Here is a 23,020-nt window from a genome sequence, read left to right on the forward strand (position 1 = left end):
GGAGGGCTCAGGATGTTTGGCTTGAACCCTCTGGCCTGAACGAGAGGGCCTTCCTGATGGTCTTGGATAACTGTCAGCCACTGGCTGGTCATGATACAGAATGCCAGTCCTCTGCCCAAGGAGAACCATCTTCCCTGGCAGACTGCATAGACAGAGAAGCTCAGGGACTTGGAGTGGAAGCATACGTAAAGCTGTGAACAGAAGCTACATAGTCCATGGGCATTACCAATGGAAAAAAAAAAACAACAACAACAACAACAAAAAGACCAGGGGTTAGCAGGATGCATCCGCAGGACATACAGAGCAATCGGGTACTCCTGGAGTGTCCCATATAATTGGGCACAACTCTTGGGCTAACTGTGCTCCTTTGCAGGAGATGAGGCTTCACTACTGTGTCCAAGCCCACGAGGAGACTGAGGATGAAGCAGGTCCTCGTACTCTGCCACCCTTCCACAGCCTCTAAATATTGCAGCCCAAAGCCTCTGACCCATGCGTCTGAGGGGATAGCTCCTGGTCCTCTAGGCCATGTCAGCACCCCCAAAGATCACAGGCTGCATGTCCCTGAGCACTGATCTGTAACCCAAAAGAAAACTAGATCAGCCCCCAACTGGGATCACCACACACAGTGAATGACCCTGTCTTAATCCCTAACTCCTTTCAAAAGATAGTTAGGGAGGAGCCCCCAGAATTCAGCACCCCATAGCCAGTGCTGTGGGCCCCAGGGTGATGGCCTCATGAGGGCCCAGCGGCTACAGCCTGCAGGTTGATGAAGGAAGGGTGATGACTTAGGCTGTGCTTAGGCTGTGTGGTTCCTCTGCCCCCAGGGCAGACCTGCTAAGACAGAGAGTACAGCTTCGCTTCCAGAAAAGCAGCAAAGGGCACACTTGGTACATTTAGAAGAGAAAAATGGGAACCCAAGTCTGACCTCAAAACCCTTGTATTAAAAAAGAAAAATCCTGGGTGTGGTGGCATGCCCATGTAATCCCAGTGTTGCAGAGATGAAGAAAGGCAAAGCCTGGGCTCACCAGACAGCCAACCTAGCCTGTGTATTGAGTTCCAGCCAGTGAGAGACTCTGTCTCAAAAAGCAAGGTAGGGGTATCTGAGGAATATTACTCAAGGTTGTCTTCTGGCCTCTAAACATGTATGCTCACATGTGAGCGTGAACACACACATGCACACACACACTCTGCAAAAATGTTACATCTTCTGTTCCCACTTCATCACAGCCCCAGGTCTTGACAGTCACATATGTCTGACAGCTACCACATATCCCTCATTAACAAACATTCCACTGAGTAGGGACGTCTAGGTGTTGAAGTCCAGAAAGTTTCACTGGACAGTGCTGCTCGTATATGCTAGTGGCTAGAAATGGAGGCTTCCCTCTCACTGCTGTTCCTGTGACCTACCTACCAGCACTTCTGCTCAGGGAATGGTGAATGAGGCTGAGGGATAAGACAGGGTGCCCCCGCCACACACACGTGTAAGGGAAGGACCACACCCTTGGAGGAGATGGCCATCTTGTGATCAGGAATTGCTCTTGACTCTCACACAACAGCAGACCTGCCCAGCCAGGGATGGGCAGAGCCCAGGGCATTCTGGGAGTCTCACTGACTCTCTCTGGAGTACACTTTCTGTGGAGAGATGGGGCTTTCCTCTGGTTTAAATGCCCCTTCTCAAATTCATGTAGACATTTAGTAGCCATGGTAACAGGGCTAGGAGGTAAAGCTTCTGAACGGTGAAGACTTATCTCTAGAGTGGTAAAGCCTTACCGCTAAAGCCAGGAATGGGCTTATTATAAAGGGCGGGGGGGCTTGTGTGTGAGGGTAGTGCATTAGATGTTTGCCTTGGGTTCTTCTCTAGTACCCTATAAACAGGGTCTGGTGGCACAAACCTGTAATCCCATCTCTTGGGAAAGAGGCAGGAGAGTCAGAAGTTCAAGGCCATCTTTGTCTACATAGTGGGTTAAATAAAGTCTACACTGTCTCAGAAAAGAAATGAACACCAATGGGAGGGTTTGGCTCTGTGGCCTTCTGCTGTAATGGGGTAACAGAAGGCTGGGCAGTGCTGCTAACTTCCCACCTTCTGAACTGTGAGCCCACACCTTCCTGTGTGCTGCTATCAGCAGCCGCTCAGGGACAGGCTGGAGACCCACCTAATACTGTCAACTTGGCAGGCTCTGGAGTCATCCAGGAGACAAGCCTCTGGGCAAATCTGTGGGGTTTCTCCAGAGTAGACTAACTGAGGTGAGAAGACCCACCTTGACTGTGAGTCACAATATCCCATGGGCTGAGGTTCTGCACGGAGCACCAGCATCCGATACTTTCTGCTTCCTCCCTGCTGATGCTATGTGACCTGCTGCCTCGAGCTCCTGCTGCCTGGCTCTCCACTATGATAGTCTCTCCCTTTGATACCCTTATCTCCCTTGGGTTTAATTCTAGTCCAGGTGAGTAACTAAAAAACCAGCCAGGGCCTTCGCTGGCTGAGGATCTCCACGAATGCCCCTCATCTCCTGGTGCCCCTAAAATGTAGATTTTGCTGGGATAGAGACTCGAGCTCTGATGACTGTCAAGTATGATGTCATGCTTAGTCAATGTGGCAGGAGTAATAGGTCCATGGACAACTGAGATGTTGTTGTAGCCCTGGAGCCTAGGAGAGTTGGCAGCTGTTGCCTGAAACCCCCAGATAGCCTACTCTAAGGGAGAGTGTCCCCCGAGTCAGAGGCCAGGAACCCCCATGTGCTGGTTCTCACATAGCACAGTTGGTGGCCCCTCAACTCTCTCTCTTCTCTCTCTCTCTCTCAGCTCACACCTACCAGGTACGTGCATGGCTCTGAGCCCAGTCGGACATTCCCACCCACCTGGCTGGCTCTATCCTGGAGGGAAAAGCCTGGGCCTTTCTGAGGCCTTGATGCCTATCCTGGGCTACTCTGTCTGGTTGAGGGATCTGAGCAGAGCTAAGGGTCACATTTGCTCTAATGTTTCTCCAAACCAGGCGTATCACTTTATTGCTGTTTGGTTTGGTTTCATTGTGCAGTATTAGGGGTGAACCCATAGTCTCATACGTGCTAAGCAAGCACTATGCTTGAGCTATATCCCCAGCACTGTTTCCGAATTGCGTGTGTGTGTTTATTATTGTCTTTGCTTTGTTGTTATTTATTTGTCTCACTGTGTATCCCAGGCAGCCCTGGAACTTTGTATTTCCCAGGCTGGCCTTAAATTTGTGACCCTCTTCCCTTAGCCTCCTAAGTGCTGGCCTTACATACAGAATACCTTTCTACCATATTCAAAACCTGTTTTCTGAGGAAAATAAGCAAATAGTAATGAAACAGTGAACAGAGTCCCAGGCTTGTTCAAACCTGGTACCTATCTCCTTGCCATGCTGGGCAGGAAGCCTCCCCCCCCCCTGCAGCCTATAGATCACTAGTGAGATGTACCCCGAGGGCAGGCAGCCTCCCCCAGAGATTCTGTGACTTCTGGGGTCAGCAAGAGCATGCCTCATACCCCCTCCAGGTGCCGGCTCTTCAGCCCTGAGTGTCCTTAGCTGAAACCTAGGAACAAGGACACTTAAGTACCAAAGAAAAGGTAGAAACTGGGCTGACAGAAATAAGGATGGAAAGAAGGGTGACACTACTGGGCGGCAGGAGTGAGGCTATTCTGGAGACCAGCGATGAATATATCACAACAGGCACAACAGGAGCAGAGTAGGCAGTAGGGGCTGGAGAGCCTCAAAACACTTTAATACTGGCATGTGGCTGCCGTCCACATAGATAAAGGCCTCTACCCTGCAAGACCAAGCTCAAGCTAGGCAGTGGAAGAGGCCCATGGGAGGTCCCCCTGGCCACCCGACCAGCCAGCCCAGGGCCTATCTGCAGGCTCGCCCTTACCGCAGCTATGGGTGGTCCAGGGCGTTACCAAGCCTGCCTTTTTGGCTTCTGGTATCTCCTCCTGCCAAAGGGAGCCACAGGTGGGGTCTGGGGCAGCTGGCACCCCAAGTGAGCTAGAAGACAATGAGTATATGATGAGTGAAGTCAGGATCAGGATCGGGATAAAGGAGGAGTGGAAGTACTCTAACTCAGCAGGAATCTGGGCTCACATGGCCCCCAGTAGCCCTAAGACCCAGGCAGTGTGATTAGAGACAGACCTGAGGGCTTAAGGTCTGGTCACAATGCGTGTGTGTGTGTGTGTGTGTGTGTGTGTGTGTGTGTGTGTGTGTGTATAGCAGCCCAGCTAGCGCAGTGTTAGCTCCAGCACCACCAGCCCCGTGTGCCAATGCAACTATCCTCGGTCATCCCTGTTGACTGATAAGGACACCACCCACAAGGCTATGTGGAATGAGGTGACACCTCACAATCCCACCTCATGGCTCTGCATTATAGCTGTGTGTGTGATGTAGCGCTGGGCCGCCAGGGAGAGGTACAGCCACACAAAGGACCCTAATTCTTTATGGTCTCAGGCAGCTGCCTCCCTTGGACAGGAAGGGCTGTGGCCTTCACCCAGGTCAAAGCAGCCACAGTGGGCAGCAAGCTGCCTGGTCCAGGTGGGTATGCAGCAGCTGCAGGGATTAGAAGGCTTTGAAGCTCCACTGAGGATGAGTATGTAAATTAGTCGGTGTGGGCGGTGAACACAGCCTCAGCTCATTCTACCTTTTCCCCGGGGCACCATCTGTCCCTGGCACAGAGTGACCTGGACTCCACCTGAATCACCAAATAAGTCACCCATGCCTGGGTCCAGCAGCCCTGGAAGCCCACAGGTCTCTGTCTCCATCCTTCTTCAGGTTAGGTGCTGTGCAAGGCTAGGCTATAATATGACCACACCCAACCCCTGCCTGGATGGAGTAAAAGTCTTTCTGAACATACGAACATATGTTAAGGCTGTGAGGCATCATGGGAACACAGACGTAGAAAGAGTTTCCAGAAAGCAGGAGCAATGGGGGTAGAGTTAAATATGGGGCCAAATCCCATGAATAGCTGGCTAGAACCTGAACCCCTAGTGTCCTTAACTGTGAGTGGAGGAGAGGATCCTGCCCAGACTCAGCCTGAGAGGTCCAGGCCCTGGATGGTGCATCTGAGGGGAATAGATGGAAAACCACAGGCCTGGAGAAGGAAGGCTAACTTTGATATTCAAAAGTAAACTGGCAAGTGGCTGTGGCCTACCACCTAGAGAGACCAGCAAGCCTCCTCCCTCATTAGCTGAGAAAAATCTCAGAGCAATGCTGCCCCCTACTGGCCATTATGAGTCAATGACGACACAGGCCTTACCACCCAGGAAACATCAAATCCATCAAAAAGTTCATTAGAGGAGGAATGGGTTTCCTTGTGAGGTGGCAGGGGAGGCGTCTGGAAAGAAGTGTCCCAGCTCCAGGAGGAGCAAAGGTAGGGGACTGAGGAGGTTACATAGCCTTCTCCTGTAGCTGAATGCACTTGGCAGCCCTCTGCTGGGGAGGAGAGGAAGTATGAGCTTGCTCAAGATAAACAGACCTAAGATTTGACATAAATCCTGCTGTCCCGGCCCCCCTGCCCCTGCTCAGGGTTGGGCCAGAAGTGGAGAAGCATCCACCCTTTGGCTTGCATGACATGGCTACCTTAACCACAGCCCCTTCACAGTCTGTTCTCCCTGCTCTGAGTAAGTGGCGTCTGCTCTCACGCCTGGCCATGCACCGCCTCTCCTCCTACGAGAGGGGCTGTCCTCTAAGATAACTAACCAGCTGCCAATTGGAAGACAGCTCAGGCTGTGGTTAGCAGGATAACCTGTGCCTGGGGACCAAGCTGAGGTCCGAGGTTATTCTAGTGAACTCTGTCAGGTGTAGACACAGGGCCTTGTGGTAGGGGCCTCCCAGCCTACTCCAGAACGTGCACCCTCTGTCCCTTCCAGCCACGACTCCACAGAGAGGCTGTACAGGCTGCAATTACCTGCCTAGGGTGCTGCAATCTAAGGGCAGCAAAGTGAGAAGGACATGGGTTGGTCCCTCTGGGGGAGGTCACATGGCACAAAGAGTTACAAGAAAGAGGCCTGGGGAAGGGGTCTTGGGAACCCCAGAGCTTCTAATGCTGGAGGAGGCCCAGGTGAGAGAACAGTAGGCAGGTGAGGGGAGGTGTCTGGGAGGCAGAGGAAATTTTCAGGAGAGGTGACCAAGCATACTTCCAAGTTCTGGAAAGGACAGAAACCATAGCTGCAGATACAGGAAGCCATTAGCTTTCTGGTGGGCAATTGCTGAGAGTGAGATGAAGAGTCCCTACAGGACAAAAGCCTCCTGGGTGGGGATCACTAAGGGCTGAGTGTGATGGGGGCAGAATGGGCCTTCTGTGAACAGGAAGGAAGCGGGATGAGATGGATGTGAGGGTCATGAAAACTACAGAAGGGACATCATAAGCTCCTGTGTGGACTGCACAGAGAAAAGGCTGGGGCCAGGGCTAGGGACAAAGGCCAGAAGAAGGTACAGGCACAAGTCCTGAGAGCTCCTGGGTCAGTGAACCCAGACAGGCTGACGAACCCTGTGTCAATGTCCTCAGACAGTCAGCCTACAGGCATCAATGACGAAAAGCTAAGACGAAAGCATCTCCCATGGACTACGGGCCACTGGTGAGTGTGTCTCTCTGACCAGTGAGCAGCTGAGGTCAGAGGTAAATCAGATGTGTGAGGTGGACCAGTGTCAGAGTCAGCACAACCCATGTCACTCTCCACCTGGCCTGATGCACCCAGATTCCTAGCGGTGGGCCCCGGGCTAACACGAGGACCCTCCACAGGGGACGTGACAGGCACACATAATGGCCACAGCACAACAAACTAGACTCACCTCCTCATGCAGGCACCGAGGGCCTGGAGGGTAGCCATCTCTCTCTGTAGCTTCTTCTCCAGCTCCCAGTGTCTCTCCTCTGTGGCACCTTTGGAAAGGGCACCATGACTTGATGAGCCAGCAGGGCAAGGTTGAGTATGAGGGATGACCTGAGACACTGAGGCAGGGGTACCGTATACAGAACCTGCAGAGTGTGGAGGCCTTGCTGGCCTTCTTGCCCCTAGGGAAGGTAGGGCAGGTAGGCAGCAGGCTTTGGGAAGAACCTCACCCCTACCCCAACATGGGATGAGACAACTATGTCCTGTGCTATATGTCACTCAGGGAACTTCAGCTATTGTCACTACTCTCATTAGCAACTCCCATCCTGCTCTCCAGACAGGAAAAGGAATGGAGCCCTGTTGTTCCCAGCCCAAGGATCACCCAGCAGGCATGACACCCACTGCCCAGCCCCACCTTGGGGCTGGTTCTCACTGTGGGTCCCCAGGTTCAAGCTCTGTGGCTCCCGGCTGGGTCTCCATGGTAGCATCTCACCGTCCTGGAAGTAGGTCCTGGGGAGAAGGGGCTTGCACTGCATGTCTGCCCAGTCCTGGGAAGTTCCTCTGCCTCCATCAGACACTAAACTTCTGAGGTGAGAGGGAGGAGAGAGAGTGGGGGTGACAGGCGCTGTGCTGGGGCCAAAGGGCAGCACGTCCGAGGCCAGGTCACCAGCTGTGTCAGGCGATGTCGACTTGTGCAGCTTGGTGGTTAGGATGTCAATACGCTGCTTGAGGACATCGGCCATGGTCTCCAGTGCCTGCAGCCGGGCTTGCTTGTACTGGAAGTGCAGGAGGCCCGATGGGCCCAGATGCTCAGTGTCCTGGGGATCCATGTAGATGCACAGCCCCCCGGACATGTCCTGAAGCTTCCTGGGGTCAGGGGAGGAAGTCGTAGATGGTAGCAGAGGGTTATCACTCACACCGTCCCGGGGGCGTCCACTGTCCTGGGTCTCAGCATGGTTCCATGGTTTGTTCAAACACAGACAGAAGCTGCAAGGAGAGAAGAGTGGTTGGATGCTCAGCCTCAGCAACATTGTATGTGCAAAACACATGTGAGCGAAGCAAGGAGGGACAATGAGGGCATCTGTGACAGAGTCAGGTTCACTGCAGACCGGAGGTCAAGGCTAGGACATCACATGTCAGACCACACTTGAGGAGCAAGTGTACAGAGACACATGATGGCAGGACGGTCAGATGCTGCAGCCCCTGGGAAATAGTCTGGTGAGTCTTCACAAATCAAATACCAAATTAACACAATCACCAGCAAGGGGTTTTACCAGAAGTACCAGAAGCCAGGGTGTGAACAGATGTCTGCATACCATGTTCACCATAGCAACGCTCCCAACAAACAAACAAGTGAGGTCCACCATGGACTGGCAACATGAAGCCCATCCACAAAATGGGATGTTTCTCAGCTTTAAGCAAGGAGAGAATGGTCACTACTCTACACCAGGGATGAACCTCAAAGACACCAAGCTAAGCGCCATCCACCACAAAAGAACAAGTCTGATTCTCCATGTCTGAGTTCACCTAGGCCATCAGATCCAGAGAGGCAGGTGATGCCAGGGACTGTCAGGGTCTTCTAGGTTGGTGTCAATGGGGACAGAGGATCTACTAGGAAAGAGGAGAAGGTTCCGAGCATGGATGGAGGTGATGACTGCACAGTAATACCAATGAACTCCACTGGCGGTGTGCCTAAAAACCGTCAAGCCACACATGGTGATGCATGTCTGCAACCTCAGCACCCTGAGAGGCTGAAGCAAGAGGACTGTGAATCTAAGACTACATAGTGAGTCCCTCTCCTGAAAAACAGAACAAATGCTCGTGTGACGTTGCATGTCTTTATCCCTCCTAGCATGTGGGAAGCAGAGGCAAGATTATCTCTGTGAGTTCTAGGCCAGCAAGTTCTACACAATGAGACACTGTCTCCAAACAAAAACAATTTAAAAAAGAAAAAAGAAAGAAAGAAAGAAAGCTAATCAAAACAAAAAAGAAGTTAGGTGGTGGCACAGACCTGAAAAAAAAAATACCCAATTTCTTAGGAGGCTGAGGCAGGAAGATCAGAGTTTAATACTAGCTGGGTAACTTAGTGAGACCCTGCCTCAAAATAAAAGGCTGTTTTGGTTTGTTTGTTGCTGTTTTAAAAGGCTGAGGGGGGGGTAAATACCTATAATCCCAGCACTCAGGAGACAAAGGCAGGTGGATCTTTGGGAATTTGAGGCCAGCCAGGGCATAATAAGATCCCACCATAGATAGATAGATAGATAGATAGATAGATAGATAGATAGATAGATAGATAGATAGATAGATAGATAAATGCTAGGGTGTAGCTCAGTGGTAGAGGGTTTGCCCAACAGGTGTGAAACTCTGGGTTCAATTCCCAACACAGAAGACAGGAGGGCGTGTGAGACACCAGTGGGAAGAAGCTGATCAATTGGACTGTAGTTGAAGTTATTCTAACCGCCCTTAATAATAACATACTGTAAAACGCCAAAAAATCTCGGAAGAAAGGGTGTTAAATATGTTTTATCATACAGAAATGATGTTTGGAGATGGATGCATTTAACCTAATTTAAATATCATGCAATGTGTGCATGTATCAAAACACCACATGTACCCCATCCATCCATATGTACAATTTTTATATTTTTATGTATCAGTTAAACATAAACTTAAAACAAAATCCAGATGGATTGGGATTTAAAAAATGGTTATCATTGTAAATGTTATGCTGTGTGTATTTTAGCATAGTTTTTAAAAGCAGGAATAAAAAAGGGCCAGGATGAAGTAGAGGGAGATAAGTCTACAGCTTCCCACAGTGACGGGGACACCCCTCTAAGACTTTAGGAAGTTGGAGGAGCCATGCAGACTGCTGAGGGCTCCTGGGTGTGGTAACTGGTTGGATCTGAGTCCTCCTCTGTTCAGAACTAGAGGCTGCTTTAAAAATTCACAGACACAGGCATCTAAAGCTGCCCTTCAGACATGATATCTCAGGATACAGCCAGGGAAAGATTAGGCAGAAGAAAGAAGAGAGTTGGAGAGAGGAGCCAGAGGGGGAGGAGAGTGTCCATCCCATCTGGCCAAAGGTATATATAGAAGGGTAGGACCAGGGACCAAGGAGATCAGCTCAAAGTTCCTCCAACACTGACGGCACAAATATGCCCACCAATGTCCCTTGTACCTGCTCCTTCTCACCTTCCTGTACTGGCCATGAGGAATACCTTAGCCAGTGGCCAGAATGAAGCCAGGCCACGGAGTGGCTGGCAAGAACCAGAGGTGGAGGGGGAAAAGAGCTGTCCTGTTTTGGTTGGTTGGTTCAAATCCCAGCACCCACATGGGGCATCTCACAACTGTCGGTAACTCCAGTTCTAGGATCCAACATCATTATACAGGCATACGTGTAGGCATATAAATAAATAAGTAAATGGAAGGGGAAAAAAGTTTTCAGCACTTGGGAGACAGAGGCAGGCAGATCTCTGTGAGTTCAAGGCCCATTGGGTCTACAAAGTGAGTTCCAGGACAGCCAGGACTGTTAGACAGAGAAACCTTGTCTTGGAGAAAAAAAAAAAAACATGAAACAAACAAAAAGGTTGTTCTGTAGAGAGAGCGGAATCAGCAACATGCCTGTCATATAAGCATGGATTTAATAATCTCCAGAATCCACATTTAAAAAAGCAACCCAGATGTGTTGGTACATATTTGTAATCTCAATGCCAGGAGAGCAGAGGCAGGACAATTCCTGGAGCCCACTGACCAGCCAGCCTACTCTAAACAGCAAGACACAGGTCCCAGTGAGAGACCCTGTCTCAAATACCCAAGGTGGATATCTCCTGAGAACCAGTATCTGAGGTCACACCAACACACATCAACATGTGAAACTGTATACACACAAAGTACATTTATATGTGTGCACACACATATGCACAGTGACTTTCTCATCTCAGCAAAACACAGTAGTGTCTCTGCTCTGCAAACCACTGGGTTGCCATGGCCAGGAGAAGCAAAGTCCCCCAAGGAGCCACACTGTTATAAGCAATGCGCAGAGAACCCCCAGAGTTCATCCTACCCTCCTCTACTCTGAGCTCCCTGTATTTTTTGCCCAGGAAGAGCATCCCTGCCCCCCTCACCTACCTGTCTGAAGCCTCTTGGTCCCCAAGCACCATGCCAGATGTCACCTTGCTCCACTTCTGCAGTGGTGACCCCAGACTCCCGGGGGCTTCCAGGCCCTAAAGCAGAGAAGGCACGTAAGACCCACAACTTCATTTCAGTTCAGAGTTGGGCTCCAGCTCTGCCTGGGACTTCACCCTAGACTCTCAGAGCTAATCAAAGCATTAGGCCCCTCTAGCCCTGTTGTCATCCTATGGAGACAGTGTGTAGGAACTCCCCCAAACAACCTCACAGGAACCAAGTTCAACTAGGAACATTCCCCAACATTGCCACCATTCTAGTCAGGGACAAAAGTGCCCCATGTCTAGCCTCTTCTCTCTGGCATGGTCTCTGTTCCAGATAAATGACTGCAAGCAGCCCAGAGCCAATGCCATCTCATCCTCTGGGCCCAGTGGCACCCAACCACCCACCTGTTGATGGGCAGTAGCAGGCAGGGGTAGCAAAGGGCCATAGGCTCAAAGCCTGGGCTAATCCCCTTCTTGTCACCCACCCAGTACATACCTCAGACTGTACGGAACTGGGAACAAAGGTGACGATGCCAGGGCTCCTCTGGGAGACCACAGGGACAGCCTTGCCAAGGATGGCCTCTCGCTGCTTCCGGTATACCTCCTGCAGTCTCTGATTCCGCAGCTCGAGTGCATGTGTGGCCAAGGCCTTCTGTTCCATGGCCTGCTGCCGCCAGGCCTGGGCCTTCTGACGCATGAAGTCATGCAAGGACTCAGAGCTGTGTGACTGGCCCAGAGATTGCTGCAACCTTGGACAGCGTGGGATTTCCTGTGTGTCCTGCTCCTTTGCTGGTTTGCTATGAGTAAAGCCCTGGGCAGGCTCTGGCCAAGCTGGCTTGGCTTTTGAGGGAGGAGGGCCAACAACACTTTTGCCTTTGCTGTAGGAACTGGGCCTCTGCACACAAGAACTATTCCAGGGCTGATGCGGAGCAGGATGTGGCCTAGCCACAGAGCTCCATGGACTGGACCTGGGAGCCTCCCAGTCTTTACAAGCTGTGGAAATCCCCTGTGAATAAGCCTGACCAGCCAGAGCACTCCAGGGTCTCTGTGAGAAGGGGCTTGGCTTTTTAGGGAGGCTCGCAGACCTCTGGAAGGAGGTGTCCTGTCCCTGAGCTTCCCAAACCCTCTGTGGACATGTCTGCCAAGCCTGGGCACTCCAGGGCCGCTGTGAGAAAGAACTTGGCTTTTCTGGGGTGCTTCCAGGCCTTTGGAAGGAGGTGTCTTGCCCCTGTGCTGTCCAGGCCCTCTGTGGACAAGACTCCCACTCAGTCACGGCTTTCTTCCAGTGTTGCTGACTGTTCAAGTTTCCGTCCCTGTCCAAGGAAGAGGACCTTTCTCCTGTCGCCATCCAAGCACTCTTTGGGAAGGAGCTCTGCATGTCCCAGGTGCTTTGGGGTCCCTGCTGCCTGCTCCCTGCCAGGGTCTGTGGCTTTGGTTTTGATGATGAGAGCTTCCTTGCCACCCTGGGGCGCCTGGCAAGCTCCAGACCAGCCTGGATTTGCTGGCGCAGGTCTTGTAGCATCTCCATGGCACCTTGGATAGTTGTTGACTGATCGCGGAGAGCTGAGCTCAGTGTGTGCTCAGAAGCCTGCTGGTCACTGAAGGCACAGGTAGGCTTAGACAACCAGGTGTGGGCAGATGAGTTCCCAACAGTTGCTTTCTTAAAGCCTGCAAAGACAGGCAATGAAGGAGTGTTGGGGTCTGTGGCCTGTAGGAAAATACAGACCTGCTCCTCCATTCGGGGGCATCATGGGGTGACCAGAGAGGCCCCGGCCCCACAAACTCCCTCTCAGCCTCGGCCCTCACATCAGCACACAGGAGTGCAGCTGCTTTTGAGTGAGCCACTAGCTCCTCATGTGCTGACCGAGTGCACGCGGAGCAGAGCGGCAGCAGGTATCCCCCACAGGAGTGGCCGTTCCCATCTGCTCTCTTCACAAAACCCCAAGTTGTACATGTGCTGCCAAAGCTGAGAAGAGCCTCTCTCTTCAGGTTTGGAAAGGTAGTTATTTCCAAATTTCCATCTCTGAGGGAAATCTCAAGAGGCTGCCCAGCTACCCCCCCCCCCACCAGGCAGCACATGTATTTCCTCTGTGCCCACCCACTAATGCCACAGCAAAACACACCAGGCTAAGGCTGAGTGAGGCATGAGATACCTAAGTCCGTGGCAGGGGGCTTGCTCTGGAGCCGGGAGAGGGTAGGAGGGGGCCCAAGCAGCCGCCTCACCAGGGCTTGTCCTTTTCTCCAGGCGTAAACACCAGCCAACTCAGAATCTTAAATAGAAAACATACAGCTGGACCATGGCCCTCAGACCACTGGCAAAGATTCATACTGGAGACAACTTGCATACCCTGCAAGGGCTCATAGGAAAACCCCTCACATTCAAACCCCTGTGGAAACAAAGCCAGATGTTTAGTCACTAGCCAGCATGGGTGAGGGGCATTTCCGGGTACTTCATGGTGAACCCCCAGGATCCTGCTAATTAGAGAAGGTAATAAAAACTGCACCAACAGCTCTACCCATGAGTCATTCAACACAGCTCAGGCACACAGCCCACACTTGACCAGGGACAATGACAAGGCTTTTGCCTCAGATGACACCTGCCGCTGGCCACTCAGTCAGGAGCTCATGCCAGGGCCACTATGGCAGCAATGTCACAACCACACACCTTAGCTGAGGGATTAATGTGCTCTGAAGTTGCTCAGAGTCACAGGAGTGAGACTGGGATGGTTTTAGGCCTCCTAAATGGTACAGAAATAAATGACCAGAAGCTGAGCTCCCCCTGACAGACACTGTCATATGATAAATATGTCCATTCAACAACCTCAGATTGCCTCTACCAATGACAACACTGACTGGCCATCATGACAGCCCCAGTCACAGGGCCCCACAAAAAACGGAAAGCATGCCTTTCACCAAAACCCATCTATACACCCATTCCCACGTGCTCACAAGGCTCATTCTTACACACTCACAAGGTATAGTGCAGTTTCACACAGACTCACATACAGGCTTACACAGGTTCACATGCTCTGTGGAAGACAATTGTGAACTTACTGTGCATGTGCAGGGCACAGAATGTTCTTCCTTACCAGGTGGTGGTAGCACATGCCTTTAGTCCCAGCACTCAGGAGGCAGAGGCAGGTGGATCTTTGTGAGTTTGAGGCCAGCCTGGTCTGTAGAGTGAGCTCCAGGACAGCCAGGACTGTTACATTGAGAAACCCTGTCTCCACAAACAAACAAAACAAGAACAAAAGAATGTTCTTTCTACAGAGATAATGTGGACATGCCAGGTGTTCCCAGCATGTCCTTGCTTTCAAGTGCATTCACCTATCATAGTTTACATAATTCTTTCCAGAAGGCCACCTCATGAGAGAGACATTCTACACTCTGCCCCATCCATAGTTCACAATAAGTTCACAGTTTTCTTACACAGGCTGTCATAATTCTCACACACAGATTCACACATTCACATGCTTATACTCACACATCCACACAGGTTCACAGCTCACATATATCCACATACTCATATGTTCACATGTTCACACACAGGCTCACATACATTCATAGACTCTCAATCACATTAGCATACATACTTACATATTCACACATGCTCATTGCTCAAAAATGCGTGCACACTCATTCATATACACAATCACACACACAAATGCACAAGCAACCATAAACACATGTCTTGGACACTCACATGTGTGCACATGCACATCCACACACAGGCTCTCCTCACACACACATGCTCACACAGACACAGACATACTACTCTGAATCCAGCCAGTTCTGCAAAACTCAGTCCATGTCTGCTGCATTCCCAGCCACTCCACCCATGCTCCTGCTAAAGGTGACAACACTATCTGAGGCTCAGGATCACATCTCTGTGTACTCAGCCAGGACTTGCCCAGTTTCCCCTGGGTATAGCACATTGCCTCTCAGATAATCCAGAGCACCTACCCCTGAGGACAGCCTATCTGAGTCAAGTCCTTCACAGCGCTCCTCCCTCCACTGACCCGACAGTTGTGAATTGAATCAGCAATCTGCCATGGTTTAGAAAAATGAAAAGTCACTTGGGATTGGAGAGGTGGCTCAGTAGTTAAGAGCACTGGCTGCTCTTCCCGAGTCCTGGCTGTGATCCCAGCATCCACATGGCAGCTCACTAACAGAAGTTCCTAAGGGGCTCACACCAACTTCCGGCCTTCTTGGGTACCAGGCATGCAAGTGGTACACAGATATGCATGCAAGCAGAATACCCATAAAAATTTAAAGCAATAAACATTTTTTAATTTAAAAACATTTTGAAAAGTAGTTATATCATGATGGTTGTAAAATATCCACCTATCCAGGCCAAAGAAAAACTAAGCTCTATATTACACAGACTGAGTGATCTCTTCAGCCCAAAAGAACTCTGCTGTGCTGAGCTGCCCCAGGTCACATGATTCTCCAGGCCTGAAACCTTTCCTGGGCAGAGGATGGGTTGTACCCTGTCACACCTTCCTTGGGGACAAGGCTTCCAGACCAGGCTTTCTCTAGGCCCTAGCTGCTTCTTTCTTCTTCTCCTCCTCCTCCTTATTCTTCTTTTTTAATAATTATATATTTGTTTATCATATATACAGTATTCTGCCCACATGTATCCCTGCAGGCCAGAAAGGGGCACCAGATCTTATTATAGATGGTTGCTGGGAATTGAACTCAGAGCACCCAGTACTCTTAACCTCTGAGCCACCTTTCCAGCCCCAGGCCCCAGCTTCTTAAACTGTAGGTCTTGATCCCATCTGGGCCTGCATACTCACAGACACAGACATACTACTCCCTGTCTAGCCAGCTCTGCAAAACTGAAAATGTGGGGGCAGGAAAAAAAATAGCAACAGCATCTGTGGTAGTTTGAATGTAACTGGACCCTATAACCTCATAGGGAGTGACACTATTCAGAGGTGTGGCTTAGTTGGAATAGGTGTAGCCTTGTTGGAAGAAGTGTGTCACTGTAAGGGGTGGGCTCTGAGGCCTCCTATGCTCAAGCTACACATAGTGTGACAGTTTACTTACTGTTGCCTGCACATCAAGATATAGAAATCTGAGCTCCTTCTCCAGCACCATGTCTGCCTGCATGCCACCATGACCCACCATGATAACGGACTGAACTGTAAGCCACCCTAATTAAATGTTTTCCTTTATAAGAGTTGCTGTGGTCATAGTGTCTCTTCACAACAATAGAAACCCTAACTAAGGCAGAAGTTGGTACCAGAGGCTGGGGTATTGCTGTAATAGGCCTGGTGATGCTTTTATTTGTTTGACCTTGGAACTATAGATTAGAAAAGCAGTTGAACACTTTAAGTGCTGACTAATGGGCCATACTAGTAGGAGCATGGAAGACAGTGGTACTGAGTATGATTTGATGAACTTTGGGAGCCTAGCTCAAGAGGTTTCAGAGGAGAAGAATTTTAATGTTGCCTAAAGATCATTCTTGTAATATTTTACCAGGCTCATTTTCACAAAGCTCATTCTTACACACTCACAAGTTATAACTCTCAGTTTCACGCAGACTCACATACAGTCACAGGTTCACGTGCTCTGTGAAAGCCGTGTAAGAAGGCTGTGAAACTCATCCATATAGCACACCCTGAGCACATAGTTACATTGTGCTTTTGCCTTTCCCAAAATGTGTGCCTGAGGCTAAAGTGAAGAGTTTTGGATTAATGGTGTTGGCTAAGGGAATGTCAAAACAGCCTAGTGTAGATTCTGTTGTGTGGTTACTAGTGTTAACTCTAATGAAGATTATAACAAAAAGGAACAAGCTGAGCAAGGAAAAATATAAAATGTACAGACTGAGAAAGGGGGCACCAGGAAGTGGAGTGGAGCTAAACCCTATGCTTGAGGAGATAAACAGATTCAGATGTGGGATAAAGGGAGTGGTGACGCCACCAGTTAAATTTCCAACTTGTAAAAAGGAATTACAGAAAAAGTTACACACCTTTAATCCCAGCACCAAGCAGACAGAGCTGGTGGATCTCTGAGTTTGAGGCCAGCCTGGTCTATAGATCAAGTTCAAGGACAGCCAAGCTTGGGCAGTGAAGGAAGCCATGGGGAAGATGTGATTGAACAAAGGGGCCATGTTCCAGCCTAAACAAGCAGCAGAACTTGGCAGCTTCAGCCACACGGTTCTGGCTTTAGAGTCAGGGATAGGAGAAAGGGGTGATGGAATCTTCTTCTGTAACTAAGGAAAGCCACTGAGGGCAGGGCTGTGTTAGGGGTGCTCCTGCAAGGAGGCCTAGAGAGGCCATTGCATAAAGCTGTGAAGGTGAAGCCCAGATTGCTTTGGAGATGCCAGCACCATGGGCTACCTGCTGAGAAAAGCTGCTAACAGGGAGTGAACCAGCTCAAGAGAAAGAAGTGTGTTTCAGTCAACAAAGCTGAAAGGAGTTGGAGATTTTGACATCAGACATGGAGATACTAAGTTTGGAGTTTGCCCAGCTGGTTTTTGGTCTTGCTTTCGTCCAGTGTTTCCTCACTTTATCTTCCCTTTCCTCCATTTTGGAATGGATATATATCTATATATCTATATATCTATATATATATCCTGTGCTGTTATATGTTGGAAGTATGTGATCTGTTTTTTGATCTTGACTTTATAGGGGATTACCATTAAGAGATTGCATCAATCTCAGAAGATACTTTGAACTTTGGACTTTTAAACATTGTAAAGACTGTGATGGACTATGGGGACTTTGAAGCTGGACTTAAACTTTTAAGTGCATTTTGTAATATGATATTGTTTCAAGCTTATGGGGAACAGAGAGTGGAATGTGGTAGTTTGAATGTAATTGGCTCCCATAAGCCCATAGGAAATGGCACTATTAGAAGGTGTGTCACAGAGGGTGGCCTTTGAGGCCTCCTATGCTCAAGCTATACCCAGTGTAACAGTTTACTTCCTGTTGCCTGAAGTTGTTGAAGATGTACAGCTCTCACTCAGCTCCTTCCCCAGAACCATATCTTCCTGCATGCTGCCATGTCCCACCATAATGATAGAAACTAAACCTCTAAAACTATAAGCCAGCCCCAATTAAATGTTCTTCTTTTATAAGAGGTGCTGCAAGCTGGATGGTAGTGCATGCCTTTAATCCCAACACCTGGGAGGCAGAGGCAGGCGGATCTCAGTGAGTTTGAGGCCAGCCTGGTCTACAGAGCAAGTGCCAGGATAGGCTCCAAAGCAATAGTCAAACCCTGTCTTGGGGTGGGGGGCTACTGTGGTCATAGTGTCTCTTCATAGCAACAGGAACCCAAATTAAGATAGCATCCCAAAATCAGTTTAAAAAAGCAAATGCATCATGAATCCAGAATGTTCCTGGCTGTGCTGTGTTACATCTCAAAGATTCACAACAGCCTCGGTTCTGAACACACTGCATACACACTGTACATGCCATCACTCTACACAATTCCAAAAAATACAACCTGAAACACCTCTGCTAGATTCCGGATCACTGCATATCATAAACTGCAATGATTTTACTATACATACAAAGTTTTCTGTTCTTATAGAGACAAAGTGGTTTTATTATAAAAACATGCATTTTCCTATGATCATTCCTCAGTATGTAAGTCTCAAATGGATTATATTTGTTAGAGTGTCTGATTTTTTTTTCCCAAGACAAGACTTTTCAGTGTAGTCCTGGAATTCACTCTGTAGATCAGGCTGGCCTCAAACTCAGAGATCCACCTGCCTCTACCTCCCGAGTGCTGGGATTAAAGGTGTGAGCCACCACTGCCCTGAAGAGTATTTGATTTTTAAAACTGCTCTTTGAATTGCTGACTTGAGTTTCACTTAAACAATCAGTCCTTGAGATGCTGGAGAGATGGTTCAGTGGTCCAGAGCACTGATCGCTCTTTCAGAGAACCCAGGTTTGTTTTTCAGCACCCTCATAGTGGCTCACAACTGCCTGTAACTGCAGTTCCAAGGGATCAGCCAATCTCTTCTAGCTTCCAGAGGTACCAGGCACGTATATGATACATATACATACATGCAGGTTAAACGATCTTATGTAAAATAAACTAAGAAAAAAAACTTAAGTAGAGTTTGGCTGGATATTAGGACAAAATTTCCAAAAATCTCTGAAATAGCCTAAACACATTCCTGGCACATATTTATGTGGAAAGTCATCAACTCTGAAAAACTTTGAGGATGCTTTTGCATCCTGCAGTATCAAATATTCAGGAAAGATTTAATCCTTTATGTAAAATATGTAAATAAATAAGCACAGGCATCCCATTGGTATGCAAATGTGCTTTTGTTTTTAATAGATGATTGCATAATTGAAAGGAGACAGTTTAAGACATTCTGCTGCAGAACAAGACACCAGGCCAAGAAAGGTAACACTGGGACCTCATAGTCCCGGACCTGGGGCTAATCCCAGCTGCTGTTCATCAGCTATGGCTGTAGGGATAGTGCCTAGACTTTTCCATCTATAAAAGGGAAATGTGTCTAACAGTACCTCCTGACAGGCCAAGTATGGCTACTGCCTTTACAGTCAGATGGGAACACAAGCCGAATTCTGCAGTCTCAGGGAGAGGTTGTTCAGCTGGGCTGGCCACGTGCAGGTTTCAGTAGGAATGGGGGTGGTTGAGCTTTCCAAGAAGGCATCTCAGTCCTGCCCTTATGTGCTCTGTCCGCTATGCTGTCTCTGCCAGGCACTGGGCCAGAGGCCCCATGTAGGGAGGACAGCCCCCACTAGCCTCTCATCGTCATCCAGCCTCCCCATTAGCCCACCAGAGGAGTCCTGGTCGATAAATGGGTCCTGATGGGCACATTTTTTTTCTTCTGCTGAGCAGTTTAATGGCAATTAATTTTTTTACGGGAGGATTTTTAATCTGTGGAAATGGATGGAGTCCCCAAGTGCCCTGTCAAAGCTCCACACCGACCTAATCTATGATAAAAAATGCAAAGCGAGGTGATATAATCTGAAATTAAATATCGGGCTTCATTTTCCTTTGGCCCGGATGGATGAATATTTTATAACTATTGTGATTTAATTTTTTGTTAACTACAGCAAATTTCTAATTCATCCAATTCCCAAGTCCTGTGGCTCTGACCCCTGAACTCAAACTCATCTCTCCTTAGCCCAGCTGTGGCTTCGTCACTGACAGAAACTAATGGTCACTACCATCGGGGTGACATAGTGACTGCGATGATGAATGCAGTTGGTGGCATGCCCTCTGACCCTGTGTCAGGCAGACGGCAGGTCATTTTTCAAGCAAGCCATTAAAACAAAACAACAGAAAGCTGGGGATGAGGGAGATGATGGTGCAGAAGATGGTTGTATTTTATGCATTTCCAGGGGCCCCTCCAGATTCTCGTCGTTTCAGTGTCTCTCACTCTTGGGTCCCAATGGTGTTTGTCCTTCCCACCTTGTTTCACCTCTGGCCAACTGGAAGGCTTGTATGCACCCTCCGCTAAGCACACAGTGGGCTAGGCAGACACTCATTACTCTAGAAGATATAGCTTTGCTTGGGGGCAGGGGAGGCGAGATACTGAGCAGAAATGGAAGTGAGGTCCAAATGCTGCTGGGTCCAGAATGGTGACCTCATGGGGTTGGGAGAACTGAGGCAGGGAGATTTCCAGAGGCCACTCAGAAAGAAAGTACTGACCTCATTCCCAGTGGGTAGTGATCTCCCCACCTGGGAAGTCTAAATGGTATTGCTGAGCATAGGCTGGAGCAGGAGGCCTCGACGACATAGGGCTCAGGCATGGTCTCAAATATACCTGGCTCTCTGGCAGGGAGCACAGGCCTAGATGGGTCAGGGCCCAACCCAGGTCTCTGCCTGTGTGGCCCTGAGCAGACTGCCAAACCTCCCTGGGCCTAGTTTCCATATCTATAAAATAGGATCCATCCTCTCAGCAAAATCTGAGACCCTTCTTAACTCCCTTCCAACAATCTCAAAATACTCAATCTGCTCTTTCTCTGGGGTTCATGGATCCAGTTAGATGGAAGGAGCCCTTCAGTTCACCCCCATAAGCAGCAGAGGAAGCACCCTGGCTGGGAGGCTGGGTATCTATTAGGATCCAAGCTCAGGGAAGGGGTGCCCTAGACAGAAGTCCACCAGGCCCACCTACCACCAACAGGGTCACTAACTAGATCCCCTGAGGATCTGCCATAAAGTTGACAGGCACATAAGTCAGGGTGGAGCGCTTGCAGGCAGCTCACAGAGCCCCACCAGGCATGCTTCTACCTACAATCCTGAATCCCAAATCAGGAAGGCACATCCTCTTCCAGGATACCTGCCTAGAAGGGCAGCAAAGTGTCAACACATCTCAGACAAGAGGAGAGGCAGGGCTTCTACAGTCCCCCATCTTTCCAGCATGTTTCTGCTCTGAAGAGCAATGGGCTGAGAACATTTGGAGTGTGGCCAAACAGCTTGTTGTCATTCCAGTCTGCAGGCGCTTAAAGGACAGCTCACACCACCTGGGGAGTTGTGGGCTTCCACTTCACAGGAAGGTACCTCAGATTCCAAGGCCCCCAAGCCTCCTTGCATGTGGCAGAGCTGGCAGCCAATATCCCCAACACAGAATCAAGAGCCTTGCATCACCCTCACCAGCTAGACTCGCAGACTCTGGTGCCAAGTAGCAAACCTCACCTTTGCGTTTGGCAGTTCTGCGTGGGACGGATAGCTTTGGGATCTCTCTTTTGTATGAAGCACCTCTGATCCTTTTGTTGTTTGTCCTTGGAACTGAAAGAGGAGAGGAGGAGAGAGGGCATGAGGAATCTTAATCAGACAACCTGCAAGTAAGCAACCTGCTCACCTTGACACTAGGGCCTGGGTTCATGCTTGATGAGTGGATGAATGACTAAATGAGCCAAGCCCCAAAATTCCAGGAAAGCATCTTTGCCCAGAACATGGCTCCTACCAGGGAAGAAAGATGGAGACTGACAGACATGGTGACATCACACTTGTGGGGGAGAGCCTCTTCAAAGCCCTACAAGCAAGTCTATTGGCCAACCACGGTGGACTCATCCATTTGGGAAACTGAAGCTGAGGATGAATTCAAGGCCAACCTAAGCTATACAGAGAGGTCCTGTCTAAACAGGAAAGAGGAAGAGGACTAAGAGGAGAAGAAAGAGGAAACAAGAGGAGGAAGTGGAGGTGGGGGGACATGTCCTGTGGGATTCCTGTCATGTGACATGCCCAGTGTAGTCAGATCTACAGAGACAGGAAGCAGAATAGAAGGTACAGGCTTTCCTGCATATCCTGCTCCCAGAGGAAGAGGGAAGGAACGTGTGACAGCCAAGAGCTGGGGGCCAATGGGCATGGGAGGACTGTGCCTTCTGCATTCTGAACTTGACCTGTAGCCCAGTAGCCACACTCGTGGTATGGAAGAAAAGATGGCTTATCTGATAGCTGCTAGAACAGGATTTCATGAAGACAGAAGAAAAAAAAGGCAAGGCTAAAGAAGGTCCTGTCTGACCTGCCCATCAGGCAGCTTGGGACCGTGTCTACATCTGCCATTGACTCACAATCACAAGGCAGGGTGTGCCTCTAATATGCCCGTGGCTGTAGCTGCCAAATGGAATTCTGACCAGCCTTTATTCTAGCTTTGCTAGCGATCTGCCTCTTACCACTTCCTCCTTCTGTGAGAAACCCTCCTATTCTCCTGAGATGGAGAACTTGGAGGCCCCAAATGCCCAGGGTCTACATGATCTGGGGGAGTCCCAAAGCACCTGTGCTCCTACACCTCCCCTCCTCTCTACAAAACCTCCTTAGTGACTACACAACATCCAGCAGCCCCTGAGCCCAACATCCTCAGGCAGGGTTGAGGCTCCTGCCACCTCTCCATCCATGCTCCTTTATTGCTAATCAGAAGTGTGATCAAAACAACAGCTGTAATGATCTAAGTCTTCTGACCCAACACCCATGTTTTAGCACCCCAGGGCTAAGCCAGGCAAGGTCATCTTGAGTACTGCCTTCCATCTACAAAATGGGACAACAAGCCTTAGGGCTGGCAGGGACCTAGAGGTGTAGGTTCA

At 49.5% G+C, this 23,020-nt stretch overlaps 1 protein-coding gene across 1 annotated transcript in view; it reads right to left on the bottom strand.

The window, feature by feature from the left end:
- The window catches only part of Ccdc187 (coiled-coil domain containing 187), a 45,460-nt gene that overhangs the window by 17,539 nt on the left and 4,901 nt on the right, over positions 1–23,020 (bottom strand). The window contains exons 4-10 of the mRNA XM_051183867.1: positions 21,591–21,725; positions 13,154–13,270; positions 11,497–12,668; positions 10,960–11,054; positions 7,247–7,818; positions 6,794–6,881; positions 3,885–3,997 (exon numbers count right to left, since the gene is read on the bottom strand). Of these exons, the coding sequence (XP_051039824.1) occupies positions 3,885–3,997; positions 6,794–6,881; positions 7,247–7,818; positions 10,960–11,054; positions 11,497–12,668; positions 13,154–13,270; positions 21,591–21,725 (2,292 nt within the window). The remainder of the gene's footprint in view (positions 1–3,884; positions 3,998–6,793; positions 6,882–7,246; positions 7,819–10,959; positions 11,055–11,496; positions 12,669–13,153; positions 13,271–21,590; positions 21,726–23,020) is intronic.

The sequence above is a fragment of the Phodopus roborovskii genome, unplaced genomic scaffold, assembly GCF_943737965.1.
Source record: "Phodopus roborovskii unplaced genomic scaffold, PHOROB, whole genome shotgun sequence".
NCBI lineage: Eukaryota > Metazoa > Chordata > Mammalia > Rodentia > Cricetidae > Phodopus > Phodopus roborovskii.